The 24,692-nt window shown below is 43.6% G+C and overlaps 1 protein-coding gene across 1 annotated transcript in view; it reads right to left on the reverse strand.

Moving 5' to 3' along the window:
* Positions 1-23,822, reverse strand: part of LOC122539256 (uncharacterized) — a 109,108-nt gene extending 85,286 nt beyond the window's left edge. The window contains exons 1-2 of the mRNA XM_087979812.1: positions 23,700-23,822; positions 8,616-8,728 (exon numbers count right to left, since the gene is read on the reverse strand). Of these exons, the coding sequence (XP_087835938.1) occupies positions 8,616-8,728; positions 23,700-23,808 (222 nt within the window). The 5' untranslated portion in view covers positions 23,809-23,822. The remainder of the gene's footprint in view (positions 1-8,615; positions 8,729-23,699) is intronic.
* Positions 23,823-24,692: the final 870 nt, after the last annotated feature.

Below are 24,692 nucleotides of genomic sequence, written 5' to 3' on the forward strand. Positions count from 1 at the left end.
GTGGTGATATCACTGGGCTATATTCTAGAACTCCATAACTCTCTGAAGACTGAGGCCAAGAAGGTCAGGCTTTGGAATTGGAGGCTACAGGCTCTAGGCAGGAAGACAGCACGATTGTGACAGCCAGGGATTGGGGGGTGGGGGTGGGGGGGGGGGGGGGAGGTGGAGCTAAGATAGATAATTTTGAACAGTGAAGGGATTAAGGGTTGTGGTGAGAGGGCATGTAAGTGGAGCTGAGACCATGAAAAGATCCGCCATGATCTTATTGAATAGTGGAGGAGGCTCGAAGAGCCAGATGGCCTACTGTTGCTTCTAGTTCTTATGTTGACAAAAGTTCGAATCCTACTATGGCAGATGGTGAAATTTGAATTCAGTAAAAATTTGGCATTAAAAGCTAGCCTAATGGTAACCATATAACATTCACTGATCATTACAAATAAAAACAATCTAGTTCTCTAATTCCCTTTAACGATGGGAAATCTGCTATCCTTGCTTGGTCTAGACTACATATAGCTCCAGAAACACAGCAATATGGTTGATTCTGGGCTGGGAAAGCCACAGAGTCATATCAAACCACTGCAAGACCGACAGAAATGCCAGCAGCAAACATAGCCCCATTGACACTGCAAAGTTCTCCTTACCGATATCTGGAGTTTCTATTAAAATTCAGATATTTAATTCACAGACACTGCCTGACATTGTCATGCACATGGAATCATAGTTTATAGATAATGTCTCAGGCATCACAATCATCATCTTGTATGTCCTGTTAGGAGCGAGTTGCCCTGGGAGTCCTCAACATTGACTCTGGTCATCGTGAAGTCATGTGGTACCAGGTCAATCATGGTCATTGAAACCTCCTGCTGATTACCTGCAGACTCTCAGCTGATGAAATTAGCAAACCCTCACCCCCAATAGCTAGAGGAAGCACTGATGGTGGCAAGGGCACAGAAGGTAGAGAATGTGGGGAATTACAGTGTTCATCACCAATAGTGGCAGCACATTTGATCGAACAGAGTGAGTCAGCTGTTAGACAGGTTCTGCTGCTGGTGATGCAGGATCCAACAAGAGGAATAAAATATCCCTGGCCTTTCCTCACCAAAATGCCTGTTGCAGATATATCTATCCATGTCAGCATCAGTAGAATTGATATCTATACATTGCTTACAGAGATAATTTCCTGTCTTCACATTAAAGGTCAACTAGGCGGAAGTGGGTATTGCAGATGCTGGAGATTAGAGTCAAGATTAGAGTGTTGCTGGAAAAGTACAGCAGTTCAGCAGCAAATGAGGAGCAGGAAAATCGACGTTTCAGGCAAAAGCCCTTCACCAGGAATGAGGCATCGGGTGGAGAGGGAGTGGCAATGGAGGAGGCCCAGGACCCGCATGTCCTCGGCCGAGTGGGAGCGGGAGTTGAAATGTTCGGCCACTGGGTGGTGGGGTTGATTGGCGTGGGTGTCCTGGAGATGTTCTCTAATCTTCACATTAAAGATACCCTCCATTATGTTATATGACACTATCACGATGCTAAATGGGACAGACTGTGTACCATCTCAGAATTGGGTATCTCACAAAGTGCTGTGGACCATTAGCAGCAGCTGAATTGTACCCTAACACAATTCATAACCTCATGGACCAGTATATCATAGATCATTGAACACAGAACAGTACAGGCCCTTCGGCCCTCGATGTTGTGCCAACCTTTTATCCTAGCCCAAGATCAAACTAACCTACATATACCACATTTTAAATCATTCATGTGCCTACCCAAGAATTGCTTAAAGGTCCGTAATGTATCTGACTCTACTACCACTGCTGGCAGTGTATTCCATGAACTCACTACTCTGAGCAAAGAACCTACCTCTGATATCTCCCTTAAACCTCTCTCCAATCCACTTAAAATGATGCCCCCTCATGATTGACATTTCCACCCTGAAAAAATATCTCTGGCTATGCATTCTATCTATGCCTCTCATCATCTTGTACACCTCTATCAAATCACCTCTCACACTTCTTTGCTCCAATGAGAAAAGCCCTAGCTCCCTCAAACTTTCTTCATAAGACATGCCTTCCAGTCTAGGCAGGAGCCTGGTAAATCTCCTCTGCACCCTCTCTAAAGCTTTCACATCTTTCCCATAATGAGGCGACCAGAACTGGACACAATATTCCAAGTGTGGTGTAACCAGGGCTTTATAGAGCTGCAGCATAACCTCATAGCTCTTAAACTCAAACCCCCTACAAATGAAAGCCAACACACCACATGCCTTCTTAACATATATCCTCTACTATACTATTAGCAACAAGCTGGAAGACCAGCACTGGTTCAATCTTGAGTGCAGGAGGTCAGGACAGGAACAGCACTAGGCAGACCTAAAAATGAGGTGTCAACTCAGTGAAACTATAACGCAACACTACTCGGAGGCAAACCAGTGGAAGCAGCATGCAATATAGAATGTTAAGTGATTGCACAACCAACTAAGCTCTGCTATCCTGCCCTATCGGGTCATGAATGGTCATGAACAATTAAACAATTCAGTGGGAGTGGAGGAGGCTCAACAAACAGCCCCATTCTCAAAGACAGAGGAGTCCAGCACAATTTTAGTGCAAAAGATAAAAGTGAAGCATTGCATCCATCAGTCAGAGGTATCAAGTGGATGATCCGGAGATCCCCTACATCACAGAATTCAGACCCCTCCATGTGACATCAAGAAACAGCTGAAGGCATTGAATACTGCAAAGGTTATGAATCCTGACAACATTATGCCAATTATACTGAAAACTTGCACTCCAGAATTAGCCATGCACCTAACTAAGCTGTTTCTGCAGGGCTTCAACACTGGCATCCATCTGGCATTGTGGAAAATTTCTCAGGTATGTCCTCTCAAAATAAGCAGGATGTATCTAACCCAGTAAATTACCATCTTATCAGCATCAGCCAAGAGATGGAAGGAGTGTTAATAGTGCCATTAAGCAGCACTTGCATATGAATAACCTGCTCACGGACACTTGGCTTCGGTTCTTGGTCTCTGAGCTCCTGGTCTCATTCCAGTCTAGCTCCGAACATGGCCAAAAGAGCTGAACTCCAGAGGCAAAGAGAGAATAATTGCCCTTGACGTCAAGACAAAATACTTCAGATGCTGGAGTCCAAAGTAGACAGGCAGGAGGCTGGAAGAACACATCAAGCCAAGCAGCATCAGGAGATGGAGACGTCAACATTTTGGGGAATAACCTGAAGAAGGGTTACACCCGATACGTCAACTTCTCCATTTCCTGAAGCTGTCAGTGTCAAAATGTGTGGTGCTGGAAAAGCACAGCTGGTAAGGCAGCATCCAAGGAGCAGGAGAGTCCTTCACATTCCTGATGGAGGACTTATGTTCAAAAGACCAGATGTGCACCATTTCTGACTCCTCAGGTACTCTACATGTCTGTATGCAGTAAGACTGGGTCACAGGTAGATAGGATAGTGAAGAAGGCATTTGGTATGCTTTCCTTTATTGGTCAGACTATTAAGTATAGGAGTTAGGAAGTCATGGTGCGGCTGTACAGGATGTTGGTTGGGCCACTTTTGGAATATTGTGTGCAATTCTGGTCTCTTTCCTATTGGAAGGATGTTGTGAAACTTGAAAGGGTTCAGAAAAGATTTACATGGATGTTGCCAGGGTTGGAGGGTTTGAGCTACAGTGAGAGGCTGAAATGGCTGGGGCTGTTTTCCCTGGAACATTGGAGGGTGAGGGGTGACCTTATAGAGGTGTATAAAATCATGAGAAGCATGGATAGGATCAATAGACAGTGGGGGAGTCCTCGGGTAGGGTAGTGCAGTTCTATAGGGCATTGGTTGAGGGTGAGAGGGGAAAGATTTAAACGGGACCTAAAGGGCAACTTTTTCACGCAGAGAGTGGTACGTGTATGGAATGAGCTGCCAGAGGAGGTGGTGGAGGCTAGTACAATTACAACATTAAAAAGGCATCTGGAGAGTATATGAATAGGAAGGGTATATGAATAGGAAGGGTTTGGAGGGACATGGGCTGGGTGCTGGCAAATGGGACTAGGTTAATTTAGGATATCTGGTTGGTATGGATGAGGTGGACTGAAGGGTCTGTTTCCGTGCTGTATATCCCTATGACTATGACCTGGACAACATCCAGGCTTCTGATAGTAAGTGGAAATGCAAATTTCTGCCATAAAAATATCAGGCAATGACCATCTGTAATGAAAGAGAACATAAAGCAATGCTCCCTGACATTTAATGTCTTTATGATCGCTGAATCCCCACTATCAACATCCTGGGGATTACTACTGACCAGAAACTGAACTAGGCTAGTGAAATAAACACAAGAAAAGGTCAGTGACTGGGAATTCTGTGGCGAGTCATTTACCTCCTGACTCTTCAAAGCCTGTCCACTAACTGCAAAGGACAAGTCAGGAGTGCGGTGGAATGCTCCCCACTTGCCTGTGAATGAGTGCAGCTGCAAAGAGACTCAAGAAACTTCACACCATCTAGGATAAAGCAGCTGGCTTGAACAAAATCCTATTTGCTAGTTTCATATTCACATCCTGCAGCAGTGACACCCTGTGACAGCTGCATGGTCTATCGATGAGATGCACAGCAGTAACACACCAAAGGTCCTTCTAAATTGCACCTTCCAAACATTCAACCTTTACCAGCTAGAGGGAATAGTACAGCAGATACAGGGTAATATCACCACATTTATGTTTTCTCTAAAGCACACCATCCTGATTTGGAAATATATTTTGCTTCCTTCACTGTCTTTGGGTCAAACTCTTGGAACTCACTCCTATCAATGCTATGGGTGTCCCTACACCACAAGGACTGCAGCAGTTTAAATATAAAACAGCACATTACCTTGTGTTGGATCAGTTTGGTGTTCCAGACTCTACCAAAGTGGCATTAGTCAGAAAGCTAGTGGATGCCATATTCAGACTGTGCTCATCCCACCTCCTCTGGTCTGAGGCCCCCTGTGAGGGAAAATAGCTCTCACCCACCCTCTACAACTTGCAGCTTGCTGTGCTCAGAAGTGTCTTCCAGGCCATAGTTAGTGATTGCGGGGATGCTGACAGACTGATGGATCTGATGTTGGGCGTGTGAGGTGGAACAGAGGTGAGTAGATGGAGTTGAGGCACAGATCATCCATGAGCTAATTCACCAGCGGAAATACTGCAGAAGGGAGGAATAGCCAGTTTCTGGTCATCTTTGCTTTGGATATGTTTCAGATATCTGGAGGCCAGAAGTCCCCTTTAAAAAAACCCAAATATACACGACAGAGCCATCTGTGCATAATCATCTACAGTGTCTTTCTGAGGTACATTGCTGTATTAACACAGTTAACTGCACTTCATATAAAACACATCTGCTTAAAGAATTTCATTAGGGCAAATCAGGCATGAATTATTTGTTTAGATGAATGTTTTAGCTTTATTTTTCCTCTCTGAAGGATCATTAAGTGTGATGTGACCTCAGTAGAAATCTGTACTCTCCTTCTCATGGTACGGCTTTAAAACTGTCTTACCTCTCTTTGTTCTCAATAGATGAATGACAATTTCTTAGCTCCCAGGAGTTAACATTGATGAAGAAGTTTTCTTTATAATAGCTGCCTGACTGGGCTTAGAAGTCTAGCAGGAATTTGAACCAGAAGTGTGACATTAAATTACAGCCCGGTGCAGAAAATGACTCAGCATCTACAACATATGCTGTGTCATTAATCGACCCAAAACCATGCAGTCAATTCCATCCAACTCCAGCCCTTCACAGATAAGTCATTCTGTCTTTCAATCTAAACCAGGTTATCTCATTAGGTGGCCTCTTGCTGTCACAGATGCCTAACACCACACGGATCAAACTAATTGCTTTTTAGGCTGCACTGTCCTGGATTTTAGCTTCTGGGCGATTTTATAAAAAATGTGTATCAGTGCTTAAGGCACATGAATTTCCCACTGTGATTTTAAAATGGAATATTTTTGTACGACCTCTAAAAAAGGATAAACTTGGAATGTTATTAGTTACAGGACAAAGCAACAGTTTGGTATTTTACTGGGTTAATAATTCAGAGGTTCCGATCCCATGTCAGGCTAGAAATTGGTCCACACAATGTTACAGTTGAAGATTACAGTTAATGAACCATCTATTGCCATGCAGCTAGAGATCTCACAAACTTGTCTTTCTGATTGTGACATTAGTCTAAGAATGTCCAGCACTCCGAGCTGCCTGAGCCCTTAGGAAGGAACCATGTAGCAACCACAGAGAGCACAGCCAGCCTGCTGCTCTTAATGACAAATCTCCTCCTTTCAAAAGGAAGCTGCACTGAAATCGACAGAGGCTGGACTGGAATACCAGCCCTGCGGTTCTACACAGGGATAATGAAATGCCAATGCAGCAAGGCAAACCCTGTGTTCACTGATCTGATACTGGTGGTGGAGATGAACTGAAGATGAGAGGCAGTGTTACTCCTGGGCATGACATGACACTACCAGCGGGGAGGTTTTTAGCGTGTGCAGGGAAAACCCAAGAGAGTGCCCCTCTCAGACGGCAAGTCATGGAGGCACAGCCAGCATTGGCCAATGGTGCAAGATGCTCTGTGCAAAGGGCATCCACTGGCATTCTGTATTCATACTGTATGCCTATTGACTCATAATTGCCCCCTGAAGTGGGTTAGTAAAACACTTCGTTATTCTTTTACCTCAGGTTCGTTAGAGATGGGAAATAAACGGCCACATCCTGAAAATTAAGTCTTAAAAATGGACTGTATTGAAAGGTCATAGATTCCTTTAATTAAATCAGCGCTGCTGAACTCTGAAAACTATAATCCTAGCTGTCAATTGATACAACGATTTTAAACTATCTTAGTACCGTAGAACACATGGCTAATAGTCTTTTGGAGTCCATACGTGATATCTTTGACTGTAATCTCTAATGCTACACTTAAGATCCCAGTTTGCCCAAGGAGACTTTCTCTTGAATAAATTGCAATAACATAGCAGAAAGGACTGAATGGCTTCCTTGTGTGTTGAAGGTCCTTCTATAATTGACTTTTTGAAGTAGTTTTTGGCTCTTTGTAAACGCCAACTTGCTGCAGAGCGCTGAGAAAATAATGTTTCATCAAAAAACGGCATGGAGCTTGGATGGAGTCGCACAGAATTGACAGAGAATGTTCAGAGAGGGATCACATGGCTTAGCTTAGGGATGGAATAAGACTATTGCGTTTCTGTACTCAATGCGAGACAACAACACCTGCTTGAGAAGTAACAACCCATTGCTTTCTTTCACTGTGTTGAGAACTCTGTACAGCAAAATGAAAACACCTCAGATGTCAGCTTTGCCACTTGTACTCTGGAGAAGATTTGTTGAAATCTACCACCACCATCTCCAGGAAAGACAGTTCAACCAGTGAAACATGCCAGTGTCAACAGCTTGTGTGTGCAGAACAGCTTTTGACACAGCACACCATTTGTGACAATCCACAACTTATATTTTTTTCTTGAGTTTAACTAATTTCAAGTTTAAAGTCGTTTAAAGTTAGCACTCTGCAGAGATTTCATTTTTCTTTGTTTCTCCCCAGAATTGTGAACGTTTGTGTTTGTGTGTAATAGATTTTTAAAGGAGTAAGTATATGTATTTTAAAAAAGCATAATCCAAGCTCCTTGGCAATCTTTGAATAAGTTTAATTTTGGTAATACACTAGCTATCTATTGTTGATGAAAGAAACCTGGCTGATTTGTTCTTATTATTGAATCTGATTCAGTCAGAGACAATTGGCCATATCACCAAGCTGGTTATATTTAATGTTTGTGTAATCAGTGGAGGAGTGGGATTAGAAAAGGAAACTGTGACCCCTCCAACGTCAATTGTGACAAAGTGTTAATCAGGTTTAGATTAGATTCCCAACAGTGTGGAAACAGGCCCTTTGGCCCAGCCAGTCCTCTGAAGAGTAACCCATTTCCCTCTGACTAATGCACCTAGCACTATGGGCAATTTAGATTAGATTACTTACGGTGTGGAAACAGGCCCTTCGGCCCAACAAGTCCACACCAATCCTCTGAAGAGCAACCCCCAGACCCCATTCCTCTATATCTACCCCCTCACCTTACACTACAGGCAATTTAGTATGGCCATTTCACCTGAACTGCACATCTTTGGACTATGGGAGGAAACCCACACAGTCATGGGGAGAATGTGCAAACGCCACACAGACAGTTACCAGAGGCTGGAATTGAACCTGCAACCCTGGTGCTGTGAGGCAACAGTGCTAACCGCTGAGCTACCGTGCCACCCTAAGGTTCATCATGACCCTAGCTATCACTTGTGTTATTTGATCTTTAGCTTTTATTTGTATTTTTTGTCTTTTTCACGGTGTTAAAAAGAATATTATAGTTCAGGAGGCCATTCAGCCCATCAGGCCTATTTCAGCTCTTTGAAAGGGCTGTCCAATTCAGTCCCCTCCTCCAGCTGTGTATGGCTGAGTCTGGACATAATTGTGATTCTTCACAGCGTAAGCCAGCTGGTCTTTTTCTCTGACATTTTTATAACTTACAGTGCGCAGAATAATTTACTCATTTCCATGGATAGTTTCCTAATGTCTTTAGCACAACATGAATCAGTACCTGGTGGCTAAATATTTCCTTGGTGAGGAAGCGATTGAGGGGAACGTTCCCGTCTCTGTCAGGCTGCAGGAGGACAAAGCGACCCCAGTACCTCTGCACCTCTGGAATGGTCACTGGAAGAGTAAACATCAGGCAATTGAGGGATACTTTCACTTTATATTTTCTTCACACCCAACACCTCTCAGTGAATTCCCCTCTCGTGCATTATGCACGCTGCAGCCTCGGCTTTAATGAGCCTTGTATAACATTAGCACAAGAGAACTTCCACTGCACGGATGTATTAGTTTGTTCTGGGAATGCAGCAAGGAGTGAGTGTTTGCCTTTAGCAGTGTTATTCCTGTCTGTCAAACAAAAACTGCAGGATTTGAAGTCCCAATTCAGACAGTTCTGGCTTGAACCAGTACATGAGCACTTCCACACCCTCCCTCCCTCTAAACTCATTATACTGGTTGTGGAGGCGATAGAATCCTCACAGGGGTGTTGGACTAACCATCATGCAGGCTTGTAAGGTAATGATTAGACAGAGGGAAAGAGTGTGCCACATCAAGCACATATTATGCCTGCCCTCAACTGATGTATGTTTTAAGAGCACTGCAACCTGACAGGGTATTAATCAGGCCTTCTGCACTCCTCTCCAAGGGTATAGTTGCAAAGATGTGAAACAATAGCAAGGCTGCGTGCGAATGTTTCTTTTTGATAGTCTGCCTATCACACTGAAGGAAGTAGAAATTGATTTGGTTTTAACAGTTTCTCAGGTGCATCAGTGGGATAGCCCAATGAAGCCCTTAAGTAGCCAATTAATGGCAACGTAAAGGCTTCATCCCATGAGCCATCCCTCCCACTGTTACTTTACTCATGCCATGGGAGGTCCTTGCAACGCGGAAACCTTTTAGCATTTATGAGGGGCTGCTCTGAGTGTGTGTTCCCTCAAGCCTGAAGTGGTCTCAGATAAATAAGGACATCCACCTTTTCAATCTAACTAAACGAGTCTTGTTGAGTAAACAATATGATGCAGGGATGGAGAACCTCCTTCCCTACCATGGCCTGTCAAATCCAATCTACAAACCTTCCTCACCCACCTCAGTAGGACCTGCAAACCTCACCCTTACAAAACCCCATGCTTACTATGAATCCAAGCTCCTTTTCATTGGATTGTCCTGTAATTCCAGCAATGGCCACCACTTCTGGCAGCCCTTTCAGCTTGGACTTCATCCTGAGATAGGGGCCAAAGTTTCACCTTGAAACAATAAATACTGCTTGTATATGGGTCCGGAAGGGTTAATATTTGATTTAGAGCAGTGAGCACCATCCACTATGATAACATCACAGGGACTCGGTCAGAGTACAGGAGGAGCTTGCAGGAGACAGACCCAGGGCTAGTTTGTAATCTGTGAATAGTTGCAGCAATGCAATGTCACCCTGTTTACTCAGTAAGATTCATTTAATTTAGATCCAAAAGATGGATATCCTCATCTATCGGAGACTGCTTCAGGCTTGAGGGAACACATACTCAGAGCAGCTCCGTGTCAAATTGTTGAGGGTAAATATGGCGGGTCAGCTTGCCACTTATAGCTGAGTTTTGGGATGATATAAAATCCAGGAAACCTGCGAGAGAACCAATTTGGCATGGTTTTAATAATGTGCTGAAACTTACGAGTTTGATGTCTTGTTCCAATCTACTGCAGAAACCTTCCTACTTTCCAACAGTGTACTTTTAACACCATTGCAACCTATTTTTTGACCTTTGATAGTTTATGAATAATTTACATCTTATCTCATTTTCATTTGCTTTACCTTCCCACTTTTATTTTTTCTTTCTATATGAGAGTTACAGAGTCACAGAGTCATACAGCAAGGAAACAGACCCTCTGGTCCAATTACTCCACGCTGACCATGTACCCAAACTAAACTGGTTCCACCCCTCTGCATTTGGCCCATATCCCTCCAAACCTTTCCTAATCATGTCCTCATCCAAATGTCTTTTAAATGTTGTAACTGTACCTGCATCCATCATTTCCTCTGGCAGTTCATTCCACATATGAACTGCTCTCCGCGAAAAAAGATTTCCCCTCATGCCCTTTTTAAATCTTTCCCCACTCCCCCTAAAAATATATCCTTTGGTTTTGAATTCCCCCACGCCAGGGAAAAGACCTTGGCTATTCACCTTATCCATGCCCCTCATGATTTTATAAATCTCTATAAGGTCACCCCTCAACCTTCTACCCTCGCAGTGAAAAGGTCGTAGCCTATCATTATATCTCAAACTTCCCACTTTTGGCAACATCGAGGTTAACCTTTTCTGAATCTTCTCCAATTTAATAATTGAATTGCATGGAGTTGATTTTTCATCTGTATGTTTCTGATCTTCATCACTCAAGATTGGTGGCTGTACCTTCATTTGCTTAGGCACTGTGCTCTTTCCTTAATGTCCTCCTTTTTGAAGGAGAAAATGCTCCTTAAAAACTTTGTCTTTGACTAAGCTTTTGGTATCCTGTGCAAATATCTCCTGATGTGCCTCAAGGTCACATTTCATTTGATATTGCTCTTGTGGAGCACTGCAATTAAAGGTTATACATGAATGAATGAATGAATGTTGTGACCTACTTGGCTCCATGAAATGAGTTCATGCAGCACTGCGCCAAGTCAAGTGCATGGGGGTCAAGATGGCAGCTCACCATAACCTTCTGAAGAGCAACCAGGAATTGGCGATGAATTCTAGTCCAGCCAGCCAAGCCCACATCCCATGAATAAAGTTTGAAATATGAAGAGGTTTTCAATCATATCTGAATCATATTAAGAGATTGATTGATAGGAAGAGCCAGTACACCAAAACTGGTCACCAGTTGGTGTGATGAGAGGGGATTTAGTAGGCTCACCTATGCTATCATTGAGAGAAGAATTCAGCTTTCCTTGCTCTAAGCTTAATACACTTTTGTGAAGGTTACAGAATACAGAGAAATCTATAATCTTGGGATTAATACCATGTCATTCCACACTCTCTCACACACTCACAAGGCAGCCAAGACAAACTTTTACCGAAATAAAGTTTTTGTGAAATTTTTCACCCAGCCTTTCCTCAATGCTTTAGTAAGACATCTCAGCAGGTAGTTTGAGAATTTAAATAAACTATTTCAGTCGAGCTGACTGAGCATTGGCTGATTGTGCTTTGAGGAAAATTGTATGCCAAGTCCAAGCCTTTTGGAAAAGGCTGAGGTATTCATTTAAAATCCTTAATGAATGTGTGGATAGCACAAAGGACAATTACAATTGATAAATTAGATGAAAGAACAACTTTTATGTATTTTGCACAACTCCAAGATGTGATTTCTGACCAATTGAGCACTTTTGAAGGGAGCTTCCTGTAGAAAGAAAAGCAGGAAACAAGCTAGCCAGTATGAGCAAAGCACACTCCAAGAGACAGTAACATATAGAACATTACAGCGCAGTACAGGCCCTTTGGCTTTCGATGTTGTGCCGACCTGTGAAACCAATCTGAAGCCTAACTAACCTACACTATTCTATTCTCATCCATATGCCTATCCAGTGTCACTTAAATGCCCGTAAAGTTGGCGAGACTAAACAGTTGCAAGCAGTGCGCTCCCCACCCCTACTACACTAAGTAAAGAAACTACCTCTGACGTCTGTCTTATATCTATCACCCCTCAATTTGAAGCTATGCCCCCTCATGCTAGCCATCACCATCTGAGGAAAAAGGCTCTCACTGTCTAACCGATCTAATCCTCTCATTATCTTGTTACGTCTCAATTAAGTCACCTCTCAACATTCTTCTCTGTAAAGGAAACAGCCTCAAATCCCTCAGACTTTCCTCATAAGTCTTTCCCTCCATACCAGGCAATATCCTAGCAAATCTCCTCTGAACCATTTCCAAAGCTTCCACATCCTTGCTATAATGCGGTGCCCAGAACTGTATGCAATACTCCAAGTGTGGCCACACCAGAGTTTTGTACAGCTGCAGCGTGACCTCATGGTTCCAAAACTTGATCCCTCTACCAATAAAAGCTAACACACCGTAAGCCTTCTTAACAACCCTATCAACCTGGGTGACAATTGTGAGGGATATATGTACACGGACACTAAGATCTCTCTGCCCATCTACACTACCAAGAATCTTACCATTCACCCTGTACTCTGAATTCCTGTTACTCCTTCCAAAGTGAATCACCTCACATTTTTCTGCAATAAACTCCATTTCCCACCTCTCAGCTCAGCTCTGCAGCTTACCTATGTCCCTCTGTAATCTACAACATCCTTCAGCACTATCCACAACTGTACCTACCTTAGTGTCATCCACAAATTTACTAACCCATCGTTCTACACCCTCATCCAGGTCATTTATAAAGATGACAAACAGCAGTTGACCCAAAACAAATCCTTGCAGTACCCCAGTCGTAACTGAACTCCAGGATGAACATTTCCCATCAACTACCACCCTGAGCCTTCTTCCAGCTAGCCAATTTCCTATCTAAACTGCTAAATTGCCCTTAATCCCATGTATCCGTATTTTGTGTAGTAGACTACCATGGGGAACCTTATCAAACGCCTCTTACTGAAATCCATACACATCACATCAATGGGTTTATCCTCATCCACCTGTTTGATCACCTTCTCATAGAACTCAATAAGGTTTGTGAAGCACGACCCATCCTTCACAAAACCATGTTGACTATCTTTAATCAACTTATATCTTTCTGGATGATAATAAATCCTATGTCTTATTACCCTTTCCAACACTTGACCCACAATCGACGTAAGGCTCAATGGTCTATAATTACCAGGGTTGTCTCTACTCCCCTTCTTGGACAAGGGAAGACCATTCACTCTCTTCCAGTCTTCTGGCACTATTCCCATAGACAATGATGACATAGAGATCAGAGCCAACGACTCACAATCTCCTCCCTGGCTTCCCAAAGAATCCTAGGATAAATCCCATCTGGCACAGGGTATTTATCTATTTTCATACTTTCCAGAATTTCTAACACGTCCTCCTTGTGAACCTCAAACCCATCTAGTCACATAGCCTGTTTCTCAGTATTCTCCTTGACAATTCTTGTGATTTTGCTTCAAGGATAAATACTGGCCAAAATGCAAGAGATGATTCTTGCTGTTTTTCAAACTAGTGTCACTAAAACCAGCTCAGAGCACAAGCAAAATCTTGATTTAACTTTTCATTTGGACGACTGCATCTCTGATGAAGCAGGACTGCCACATATTGCGTTAAATTGTCAAAATAAATTTGTGTCTAAATTTCTGGAGTGGGACTTAAATCCATAATCTCAGAGGTAATCATGTTATCAATTCAGTTATGGGCCTTATTAAATGTGGCTTTGATATTGTGAAAGGTATAACTTGAATTTTGTGTTAAAATTCTTATATGGACATTAGAAATTTCAATTCCTGAAAAAGCAGTGGAGGATGTTTTTGTTATGAGCGTGAAGTCATGTGATGGAAAAATTTAAACTATGAGTACCTCCTAAACTGTTGAGTTTTTATGTGACAGCAAGGTACATGAAATAACTGCACTGAGGCTGGCATCCCATCACTAAGTCAACCTTTATTTACTAGTCGAGAGTGTGATGCTGGAAAAGCACAGCAGGTCAGTTAGCCTCCGAGGAGCAGGAGAATTGATATTTCAGGCAGAAGCCCTTCATCACTATTTTGAAAAAGAATTATATCTGTTACCTGAGCTAATATTTATTCTTCACTCAAATTCGCTGAAACAGATTAATGGCTATTACTGCACTTCTGTTTACCTTGTTAGATGAAACCTGACAGTTTTGTATTCTACATTGCAACAGCAGTTACACATCAAAAAGGTACAGCACACTTCTGCTGACACGCTCCCCGCAGATCCGACGGTCACCATCCCCACCCCTCCAGAACCCTGAGGGGAACACCACCTCTGCTCATGACTCCACCCTCATTCTCCCCCCCCCCCACCACACCCACTCCAGTTACAGGCTCCTCCCCTACTCCCAGCTCCACACCCACACCAGATCCCAGCTCCCAGCCCTGCCGAGGTTTCACCATTCCCCCAGACCTCCCCCTCACTGAGGACGAACGATCAGTCCTCAGCAAAGGGCTCACCTTCATCCCCCTCCGCCCACGCATCAATAAATTTAATACACGCCGTGATGTCGAACACTTCTTCCGACGCCTCCGAGCTTACTTTCACAATCAGGACTCCCGCCCACCTTCCGAGGACCCTTCGCCCACCTCTAACACACTATATCCACCTGGACACCCCGTGCTGGCCTATTACCTGCCCTCGACCTCTTCATTTCCAACTGCCGCCGGGACATTAACCGTCTCAACCTGTCTACCCTCCTCCCCCACTCCAACCTCTCACCCTCACAACACGCAGCCCTCCAATCCCTCTGCTCCAATCCCGACCTCACCATCAAGCCAGCAGATAAAGGGGGCGTAGAGGTAGTCTGCCGCACTGATCTCTACACCGCCTACCACCCCTTCGACCATGATCCCATCCCCCATCACTAAACCATCATCTCCCAGACCATACAGAACCTCATCACCTCAGGAGATCTCCCACCCACAGCTTCCAACCTCACAGTCCGGGAACCCCGCACTGCCCGGTTCTAGCTCCTTCCCAAGATTCACAAGACTGACCACCATGGCCGACCCATTGTCTCAGCATGCTCCTGCCCCACTGAACTCATCTCTACCTACCTTGACACTGTCTATCCCCCCTAGTCCAGGGACTCCCCACATATGTTCGAGACACCACCCACGCCCTCCACCTATTCCAAGACTTCCGTTTCCCCGGCCCACAACGCCTCATCTTCACCATGGATATCCAATTCCTCTACACCTCCATGCGCCATGACCAGGGCCTCCAAGCCCTCTGTTTCTTCCTCTCCTGACGTCCCCAACAGTACCCTTCCACTGACACTCTCAATCGTTTGGCCGAACTGGTCCTCACCCTTAACAATTTCTCCTTCGAATCCTCCCACTTCCTCCAGACCAAAGGGGTAGCCATGGGCACAGCCCCAGCTATGCCTGTCTCTTTGTTGGCGATGTAGAACAGTCCATCTTCCGTAGTTACACTGGCACCACTCCCCACCTCTTCCTCCGCTACATTGATGACTGCATTGGCGTCACCTCATGCTCCTGCGAGGAGGTTGAGCAATTCATCAACTTCACCAACACATTCCACCCTGACTTTAAATTTACCTGGACTATCTCTGACACCTCCCTCCCCTTCCTGGACCTCTCCATCTCCATTAATGATGACCGACTTGACATCGACATCTTTTACAAACGCACCGACTCCCACAGCTACCTGGATTACACCTCTTCCCACCTTACCTCCTGCAAAAATGCCATCCCATATTCCCAATTCCTCCGCCTCCGCCATATCTGCTCCCAGGAGGACCAGTTCCACCACAGAACACACCAGATGGCCTCCTTCTTTAGATTTCCCTTCCCACGTGGTTAAAGATGCCCTCCAACGCATCTGGTCTACATCCCGCACCTCCGCCCTCAGACCCCACACCTCCAACCGTAACAAGGACAGAACGCCCCTGGTGCTCACCTTCCACCCGACCAACCTTCGCATAAACCAAATCATCTGCCAACATTTCCGCCACCTCCAAACGGACCACACCACCAGGGATATATTTCCCTCCCCACCCCTTTCCGCCTTCCGCAAAGACCACACCCTCTGTGACTACCTGGTCAGGTCCATGCCCCCCTACGACCCACCCTCCTGTCCTGAAACCCGCTCCTGCCAACGCACCTTCACCTCATCCCTCACCTCCATCCAAGGCCCTAAAAAAGCCTTCCACATCCATCAAAGTTTTACCTGCACATCCACCGATATCATTTATTGTATCCGTTGCTCCCAATGTGGTCTCCCCCACACTGGGGAGACTGGACGCCTCCTCGCAGGGTGCTTTAGGGAACATCTCCGGGACACCCGCACCAATCAACCACACCACCCTGTGGCCCAACATTTTAAAACCTGCACCCACACCTCCTCCCTCACCTCCATCCAAGGCCCTAAACCAGCCTTCCACATCCGTCAAAGCTTTACCTGCACATCCACCAATATCATTTATTGTATCCGTTGCTCCCGATGCGGTCTCCTCTACATTGGGGAGACTGGATGCTTCCTAGCAGAGCGCTTTAGGGAACTCAGCCTCCCACTCAGCCGAGGACATGGAGGTCTTGGGCCTCCTTCACCGCCGCTACCTCACCACCCGACACCTGGAGGAAGAATGCTTCATCTTCCGCCTCCGAACACTTCAACCCCAGGGCGTCAATGTGGACTTCACCAGTTTCCTCATTTCCCCTTCCCCCACCTCACCCCAGTTCCAAACTTCCAGCTCAGCATCATTCCCATGACCTGTCCTACCTGCCTATCTTCTTTTCCACCTATCCACTCCTCTCTGACCTATCACCTTCATCTCACCCCCATCCACCCATTGTACTCTTTGCTACCTTCCACCACCCTCCTCCCTGACCTATCACCTTCATCCCCACCCCCATTCACCTATTGTACTCTATGCTATTTTCTCCCTACCCCCACCCTTCTCTCATTTATCTCTCCACCCTTCAGGCACTCTGCCTGTATTCCTGATGAAGGGCTTTTGCCTGAAATGTCGATTCTCCTGTTCCTCAGATGCTGCCTGAACTGCTGTGCTTTTCCAGCACCACTCTACTCCAGAATCTGGTTTCCAGCTTCTGCAGTCATTGTTTTTACCTAGCACACTGAAATGGCCTGAAAGGCTCTAAATAAATGTATGTCTTTCTTCCTATTGTGGCTCCCGAGTGGAATTACAGGTACGTGTTAACTAAAATGTAAACCTTTTAAAAACAGGACTTGAACAATATTCACACTTTGCATTTGTAATGCATCTTCAATGTAATAAGCCAACCCAAGGTACTGGTTTCCAGTTGGATTCATTCCATGTGAATGACTTGCTTTAGGCTGTAGGCCAACTGAAGGGACTCCTTGCCCAACACAGATGTCCATAAAAACAAGGTGAACATCACTGACAAGCTTGCCAGAATGTTTTCTTAAAAATTAAGTTAATTTTCACTTCTTCTTTGAGGCTGCTTCCTTCGTGATGCTTTAATGGACAAATGAGTAAATCGTATCCTGATTTTTATCCAACGACTTCTGCTTGCTGGCAAAAACCAAGCACAGGACAGGCTTAACTTTTGATGCTCTCAAATTAACATGCCAAGTTCTTGTCAAGGCTCATTTCCAAGTGTTGAAGCAAAAGTGCATTTGACGTCTGTTTTTGGAACTGTCTCCCTCACAAGCTGCCATTGTTTAGAGCAACAGGATCTGAATGTATATCAGTTTTAAAGTTCATTCCTTTAACTGTCAACATTTTGGTATGTGGCTCTCCAATAGTTACCTTCTTTACGGAATCCTGCCTGGATACGCCGACACAAAATGGATTCACTCAAAATTTCACAGTGAGTCCTATCAAAGTTTGAATCCAAAATAGTATATGCATCAGAACTGTCTTTCTTTTTTTGTCCTGGAGTGGCATTGGTTTGATGTACTTTGTACTTCTCAATTAAAAGCTAACATAGGATCTTGATAATGTCCCGGTGAATAGTATGCATTGTTTTCGCATTATTCTGTGAATCTTTGATAACTTCTCCCTGTGTTTTCCTGTTTATATTAAAAAATAATTGATACAATGAAGCTGCTTTGGTAATTAAATATTTTTTGCGATGTGAGTAATGCTTTTAAAATGTCACAAGATTTCAGATTCAAGAGTTAGGATGCAGGTCTTTTGGAACTGAAGAAAACACAGCAAACGTCTCTAACCCACTGCCTTCTGAAGTAGAGGACTATCTCTGGTAAAATCACCACAAAAAATCAAGGTGTCAAAGCTCTGGAGAGGTTGTTGAAGAGATTCACTAGATTGATAACTAGGGAAAAGGGATTTCAGTTATGTGAAGAGACTAGAGAAGCTGGTGTTCTTCTCCTTGGAGGAGAGAAGGTTAAATTTCGTAGAGAACTCCAAAATGATGAGGAGGTTTGGTCAAGTAAATAAGGAAAACTGTTTCTGTTGGATGGCAAAAAGGACCATTGATTTAAAATAGTTAGCAAAGGAGAAAATACACATTTTCTTTAGTAATTTCAAAAGAGAGTTTAAAGAAGAAAAACAAAAAAAACCAAAGATCCTCAGACAGCACCTTCCAAATTCACAACCACTTCCATCTAGAAGGACAAGGGCAGCAGAAACTGGAAACACCACCTCTTTTTAGTTCCCCTCCAAGCTGCTCACTGTTCTGTCTTGGAAATGTATTGTCATTCCTTCATTACCGCTGGGTCAAAATCCTGGAATTCTCTCCCCAAGGGCATTGTACACCATATGGGCTGCATTAGTTTAAGAAGGGCAGTTCACCACCTCCTTCTCAAGGGCATCTAGAGACGAGTAATAAATGTTGGCCAGCCAGCAATGCGCATATTCCATATGTAAATTGAAAAGGTGCATTGGGAAATGAGCATGAAAATTTGACAATTGGATAGTCCTTTCAAGGAGCTGGCACAGGAATGATGGTCCGAAGGGCCTTTGTTGTAAGATGCTATGAGTCAACAATCACCCTGCATGGAAAACCACTTGTCCATAATAGTTGTTTTCTGGTAATCCCAACAGTGCATTACTGATTGACTCATATGGGAAATAATTGCCACATTCTGTCTGCAAGTTTAATCAGACACTGCAAAGACAAGCTTCCTTTCTAGACTCTGGTCTTGAATTTATAATACCTTCTCTCCAGCATGGCCATGAGACCAGTTCCAAGGATAACTGATTGATCATTCTGTGCTTTTTGTTAGTGGACAGCACATGTTCTCAGAATTCTTGCCTGCCTCCAAAGGCCATTCCAAGTCAAAGGGCATTGCTTGGAGCTCATTAAGTTTCTTATTAGGACACTGTGATCTTAGTGAGAGATTCCCTTTGGCAGGAAGTATTTTTTCTTATCATAGATTTTATTCAGGCCGACAGGCATTTTTTATGTTGGTGTTCAAATGCGTCCAAACTTTGGCAGTTAAGTCTGTTCTTCAAGTTTTCCATCAGTTTATGAGACAGATTTTAAGTGCACTTATTAGCTAATTGTAGTCAGCATTAATGACCTATAGACCCACTCTGTACTTTAATCAACTTGCTCGCGTTTTGGACCAGATGATGTGCTTGCACCAGAAAAACATTATCAGCAGTAGAATAGTCTCCTAGTGGTTCATCAACCCCCAATACAAATTTGTGATGTTGAGGATGCAGATGTTTTCCAGATGTTGGTGCTTTCATTCAGGAGTCTTTGTTTAGCCAACTGAGAACTTCAAATGCTTTGTCTAAAATCTATTGCTTTTCATAAGCACGTTGACAATATCTTCCAAACCTCTGATCCCTATTATCTGCAAAGGAGGAAAATGCATAGGGACACTACCACCAGCAGGTTCCCCACTAAAGCATGTCACATTCTCACATTCTCACTTTAAACTGTATTGCCATTCCTTCACTGCTGCTGGATCAACATTCTGGAATGTCCTCCCCCTGACAGCGTTGTGGGTGTTTTAGTCTCCGTTTCTGAGGAAGAATGCTCTCTCTCGAGGGAGTGCAGCGAAGGTTTCCCAGGCTGATTACGGGGATGGTGGGACTGACATATGAGGAGAGATATGAGGAGATATGAGGAGAGGTTAGGATTGTTTTCACTGGGGTTCAGATGAGTGAGGGGGGATCTCATAGAGACTTATAACATTCTAACAGGACTATACAGGGTAGATGCAGGAAGGATGTTCCCAATGGTGGGTGTGTCCAGAACCAGGGGTCACAGTCTGTGGATTTGGGATGGACCATTTCGGATGGAGATGAGGAGACATATCTTCACCCAAAAAGTGGTGAGCCTGTGGAATTCATTACCACAGGAAATAGCTGATGACAAAACGTGGAATGTATTCAAGAGGTGGCAAATGGGATCAAAGATTATGGGGAGAAATAGGATTAGGTTATTGAGTTGGACAGTCAGTCATGATCGTGATGAATGGCAGAGCATGCTCGAAGGGCCGAATGGGCTCCTCCTACTCCTATCTTCTATGTTTCTATGCCTCTAAAATGCATCAGTTCAAGAAGCTGGTCACCATCACCTTCATAAGGGTACTTAGAGATGGACAATAAATGCTGGTTTACTCAGTGCTGCCCGCACACTGGGAAAAGATAAAGTAAATAATATGTTCCTACATTTTTATGATGCTGGTCATCTCCAGTTTTGCACTTTTTGGCTTCTTGGGCTATTTGTTCAACATAGCAGTAAGTGTTAGAGTGATTGGCCAGTTTTACCAGCCACAATGCCCAAAGATTGTTTAAAAATCAGCTCTTACAATCAATAACTTTAATGCAGAAATGGCCATAAACACTCTTTCTCACTCACACTTACTTTGGGGAATTACTTGAAATTAAAAATGGAGTGAAGAAAGGTAAAAAAACAAAAATGCATTTATGGATATTTTCTAGCCGACCTGTTCAAAGATGCTATTACACACTTCGGGAAGAGGTGGGAGTTGAACAGGGACCTCTGAGCCCAACGTATGGACTCTACCACGGCACCACAAGGGCCTCATAAAAACCTGGCTTCATATGATGCCTTTTGTAACCTCAGGATGGTCCAAAACACACTATAGCCAACGAAGGTTTGAAGTCTGGTCATAGTTTTAATTTAAGAAGCAGTGTGGGTACAGCAAGCAGCAGTATGCACAAAGTAGACAATGACCAGATAATCTGTTTTAGTCATGTTGGTGGAGGAATTAATATTCTGAAGAAGAGTCATACCAAACTTGAAATGTTAACTCTCCTTCCCTCTCCTCAGGTGCCATATCTGCTGAATTTCTCCACCATCCCTTGTGTTTCTTTCAGATTTCCAGCCTCTGCAGTATTTTGCCTTGACTCGAGTGGTTAATATTAGCCAGGACCTCAAGAATGCCATGGGATAATTTGGTGTTCACTTGAGAGAGGGCAGTTAGAACCTCAGTTTGATGTCAACTAAAGTGCAGTACCTCTGACAGTACCTCAATCCCTTAGGACTGCATTGATGAATCAGCCTGGATGTGTGTTGAAGTGGAACTTGGACCCAAAATCAGAGCGACAAATGGTCTGGAAGCTCTTCAATATTGTTGTATAGGCTTACATGAACATTTCAATTTCTAATCCACAAGATCAAGCTCAAACTTCAAATGCCAACTGTACACCTGACCAGAAGTAGAGGGTAGATGAAAATCAAATTCTTCCAAGTTTCTGACCTTTAACGTTTCACTAGTCCCCAAATCAGGTGATGGAGAGGATAATTAATGTTGGTCCCAATGAGCTATTAGGAAAGCAAGCATATCTCATGCTATCAGAATGCTACTTTGTTTGACATATACAGCAAACTTTTAATTTTTTAAAAAATGAACAATAGATAGAGCAACCCTTAAATGCAAAGGTTAATGGAATTCAGGCTGAAAGGACACAAGAACACATGCCCGACTGTTCTAGACTGGAATGTCAAAGTGTTAAGCACTTGAAGGGATTGATCCCATGTGTGTACTTAGCATAATTTATTGTGTAAGATATTAAATTGCTAATTAACTTCATTAAGGAAAAAGAGCTTGAGGATAGAAGCAGTGAAAAATAAAATTTGTTTAACGGATCCAGAGTGAAAATAAGGTGAGTGACATGGCCAAGATTTGTTCAAATTTGCTGCAAAACCAAAACACACATTTGAATCTGTAATTTTATGACATATAGTGTTGACTAATTCTGTTTTTTTATTCATGGGAAGAGGGCATTGCTGGTTAGGCCCGCATTTATTGCCCGGGGGCAGTTGAGAGTCAACCACATTGGTGTTGGGTCTGGAGTCACATGTAGGCCAGACCATGTGAGGCTGGCAGTTTCAGTCCCTAAAGGACATTAGTGAACAAGATGGGATTTTCTGACCATCAATTCATGGTCATCATTAGATTGTATAATTCTAGATATGTATTGAATTTAAATTCCACAATCCATTGTGGCGGGATTCAAACCTGGGTCCCCAGGACATTATCTGGGTCTCTGGGTAAAGAGTCCAGTGATAATGCCACTCGGCCATCACCTCCCCACTAATGACACCAAAATAAGCCGTAAGAACCATAACAAACAGAAACAGCAGTCGGCTGTTCATTCCCTGAGCCTCTTCTGTCATTCAATAGGATCATGGCTAATCTGACATTCCTTGTGTCCACTTTCCTGCCTTTTCCCCATAACCCTTGATCAAGAATCTATCTATCTCAGCCTTAAAAATTCACAAGGACTCTGCCCCCACAGTTCTCTGCGGTAAGGAGTTCCAAAGACTCACAACCCTCTAAAAGAAGAAATTCCTCCTCATCACAGTCTTAAATTGGCACCCCTTTATTCCGTCCTGGACTCTCCCATGAGGGAAACATCTCAGCATTTACCCTGTGTACCCCTTAAGAATCATTATGTTTCAATGAGGTCACCTCTCATTCTTCTAAACTCCAGTGAGTTGAGTCCAATTATATTTAAATTTTACTCATAAGACAATCCCTCCATACCAGGGATCATCTTTTCTGAACTGCCTCCAATGAAACAATATCTTTCCTGAAATAAAAGGACCATAATTGCCCACAGTACCCCACATGGCTCTCACCACCACCATGTACATTTGCAGTCAGACTTCCCTACTCTTATACACCACACTCCTTGAAATTAGGGCCAACGTTCCAGTAGCCTTCCTGATCACCTGCTTCACCTATCTGTTAGCTTTCAGTATTGTGTTCAAGTACCCCCGAATACCTTTGTGTTGCAGCTTTATGCAGTTTTTCATCCATTTAAATAATACTGTTCTCCCTTCCAAAATGTACAATGTCACATTTTCCCACATTATACTCCATTATAATCAAGTAATGCACCAGCAAAATCCGACAGTGAAGCTAGCTGAGGAGAATTCGTTTCTGACTAACTCGCAACGTCTCGCCAATTGAAGTGATTTTAAAATGGCAAAAACTCTGGCCGTGCTGTAGACTCCAGGAAGTCCTGGGATTCCACTTACTTTGACACGCCTCTGCGTGTGAGGTGATCCAGTTTGCCTGGGATGGGTCAGTGAACTCCAGGAGTAACTGTCCTCCACTCTGATGGAAAGTACTTGAATAGATGCCCATGGTCAGAGAAAGGGATTCAGTTATGCGAGATTGAGCGACAATGAGAAATTCTGCATGTTAAAATTAAAGGAAAAGTACAGAGTTATTAAATAGTTGTGTATTTTATGAATTCCAACCAACCCCTTGCTCCATCCCAAAGCTTCAGAAAGCCACATTCTCAACTGACTAATTACGACAATCATTTCAAGCCTTTCCTTTCACTAGCTTATACCATCTGACACATTAATCGTTCTTTTTCTTTGATCTGATTTATTTACATGGTTCATTAATTTAAGGTGTACTTGAGTTTATCACCTCTGGAGTGCATAGTGTAGAAGAAAACCATTTGGCCCATCATTTCTGCAATAAATTAATAAAGCAACTGGAAATGAAGTCCTCCCTGCTCGTATCCCCGTGTCATCAAATTTTGATCCATTTTTACTTTAAAGTAGATAATGGTCTCTCTTTCACCATTGACCCTTGACTCCTATGTTGATCAAAAAGCTCAACTTTGAACAATGACCCAACCTCCACTGTGCTCCAGGGAAGAGAATTTGACAGACGAGTGACCTCCTGAGAGAGAGAAAAAAATTCTCCTCATCTCCATCCTCAAAACAAGATGCCTAATATTTTTTAAAATGTGGAAACATCCTCTCAGCAAGTCCCCTTAGAATCTTACTTGAATCAGAACATGGCATGTGGACATAGTTGGTAAGGCTCCATTTAGTTGCTGATCCCAAATTACCTTTGAATTGAATGGCTTGCTGTGCCATTTCAGAGGGTAATCAAGACAGAACTGTCAAATTCATGTTGCTTGTCGTCTGCGTGTGTGGCTACTAGGGATAGCTGTTGTGTCGTTTCGTGGCTAGTTGATGTTCGTGGATGCGGATCGTTAGCTGTCTTCC

The sequence above is a fragment of the Chiloscyllium plagiosum genome, unplaced genomic scaffold (genome assembly GCF_037043375.1).
Source record: "Chiloscyllium plagiosum isolate Xiang-an unplaced genomic scaffold, Cpla_swu_hap1 HiC_scaffold_36, whole genome shotgun sequence".
Taxonomy (NCBI): domain Eukaryota; kingdom Metazoa; phylum Chordata; class Chondrichthyes; order Orectolobiformes; family Hemiscylliidae; genus Chiloscyllium; species Chiloscyllium plagiosum.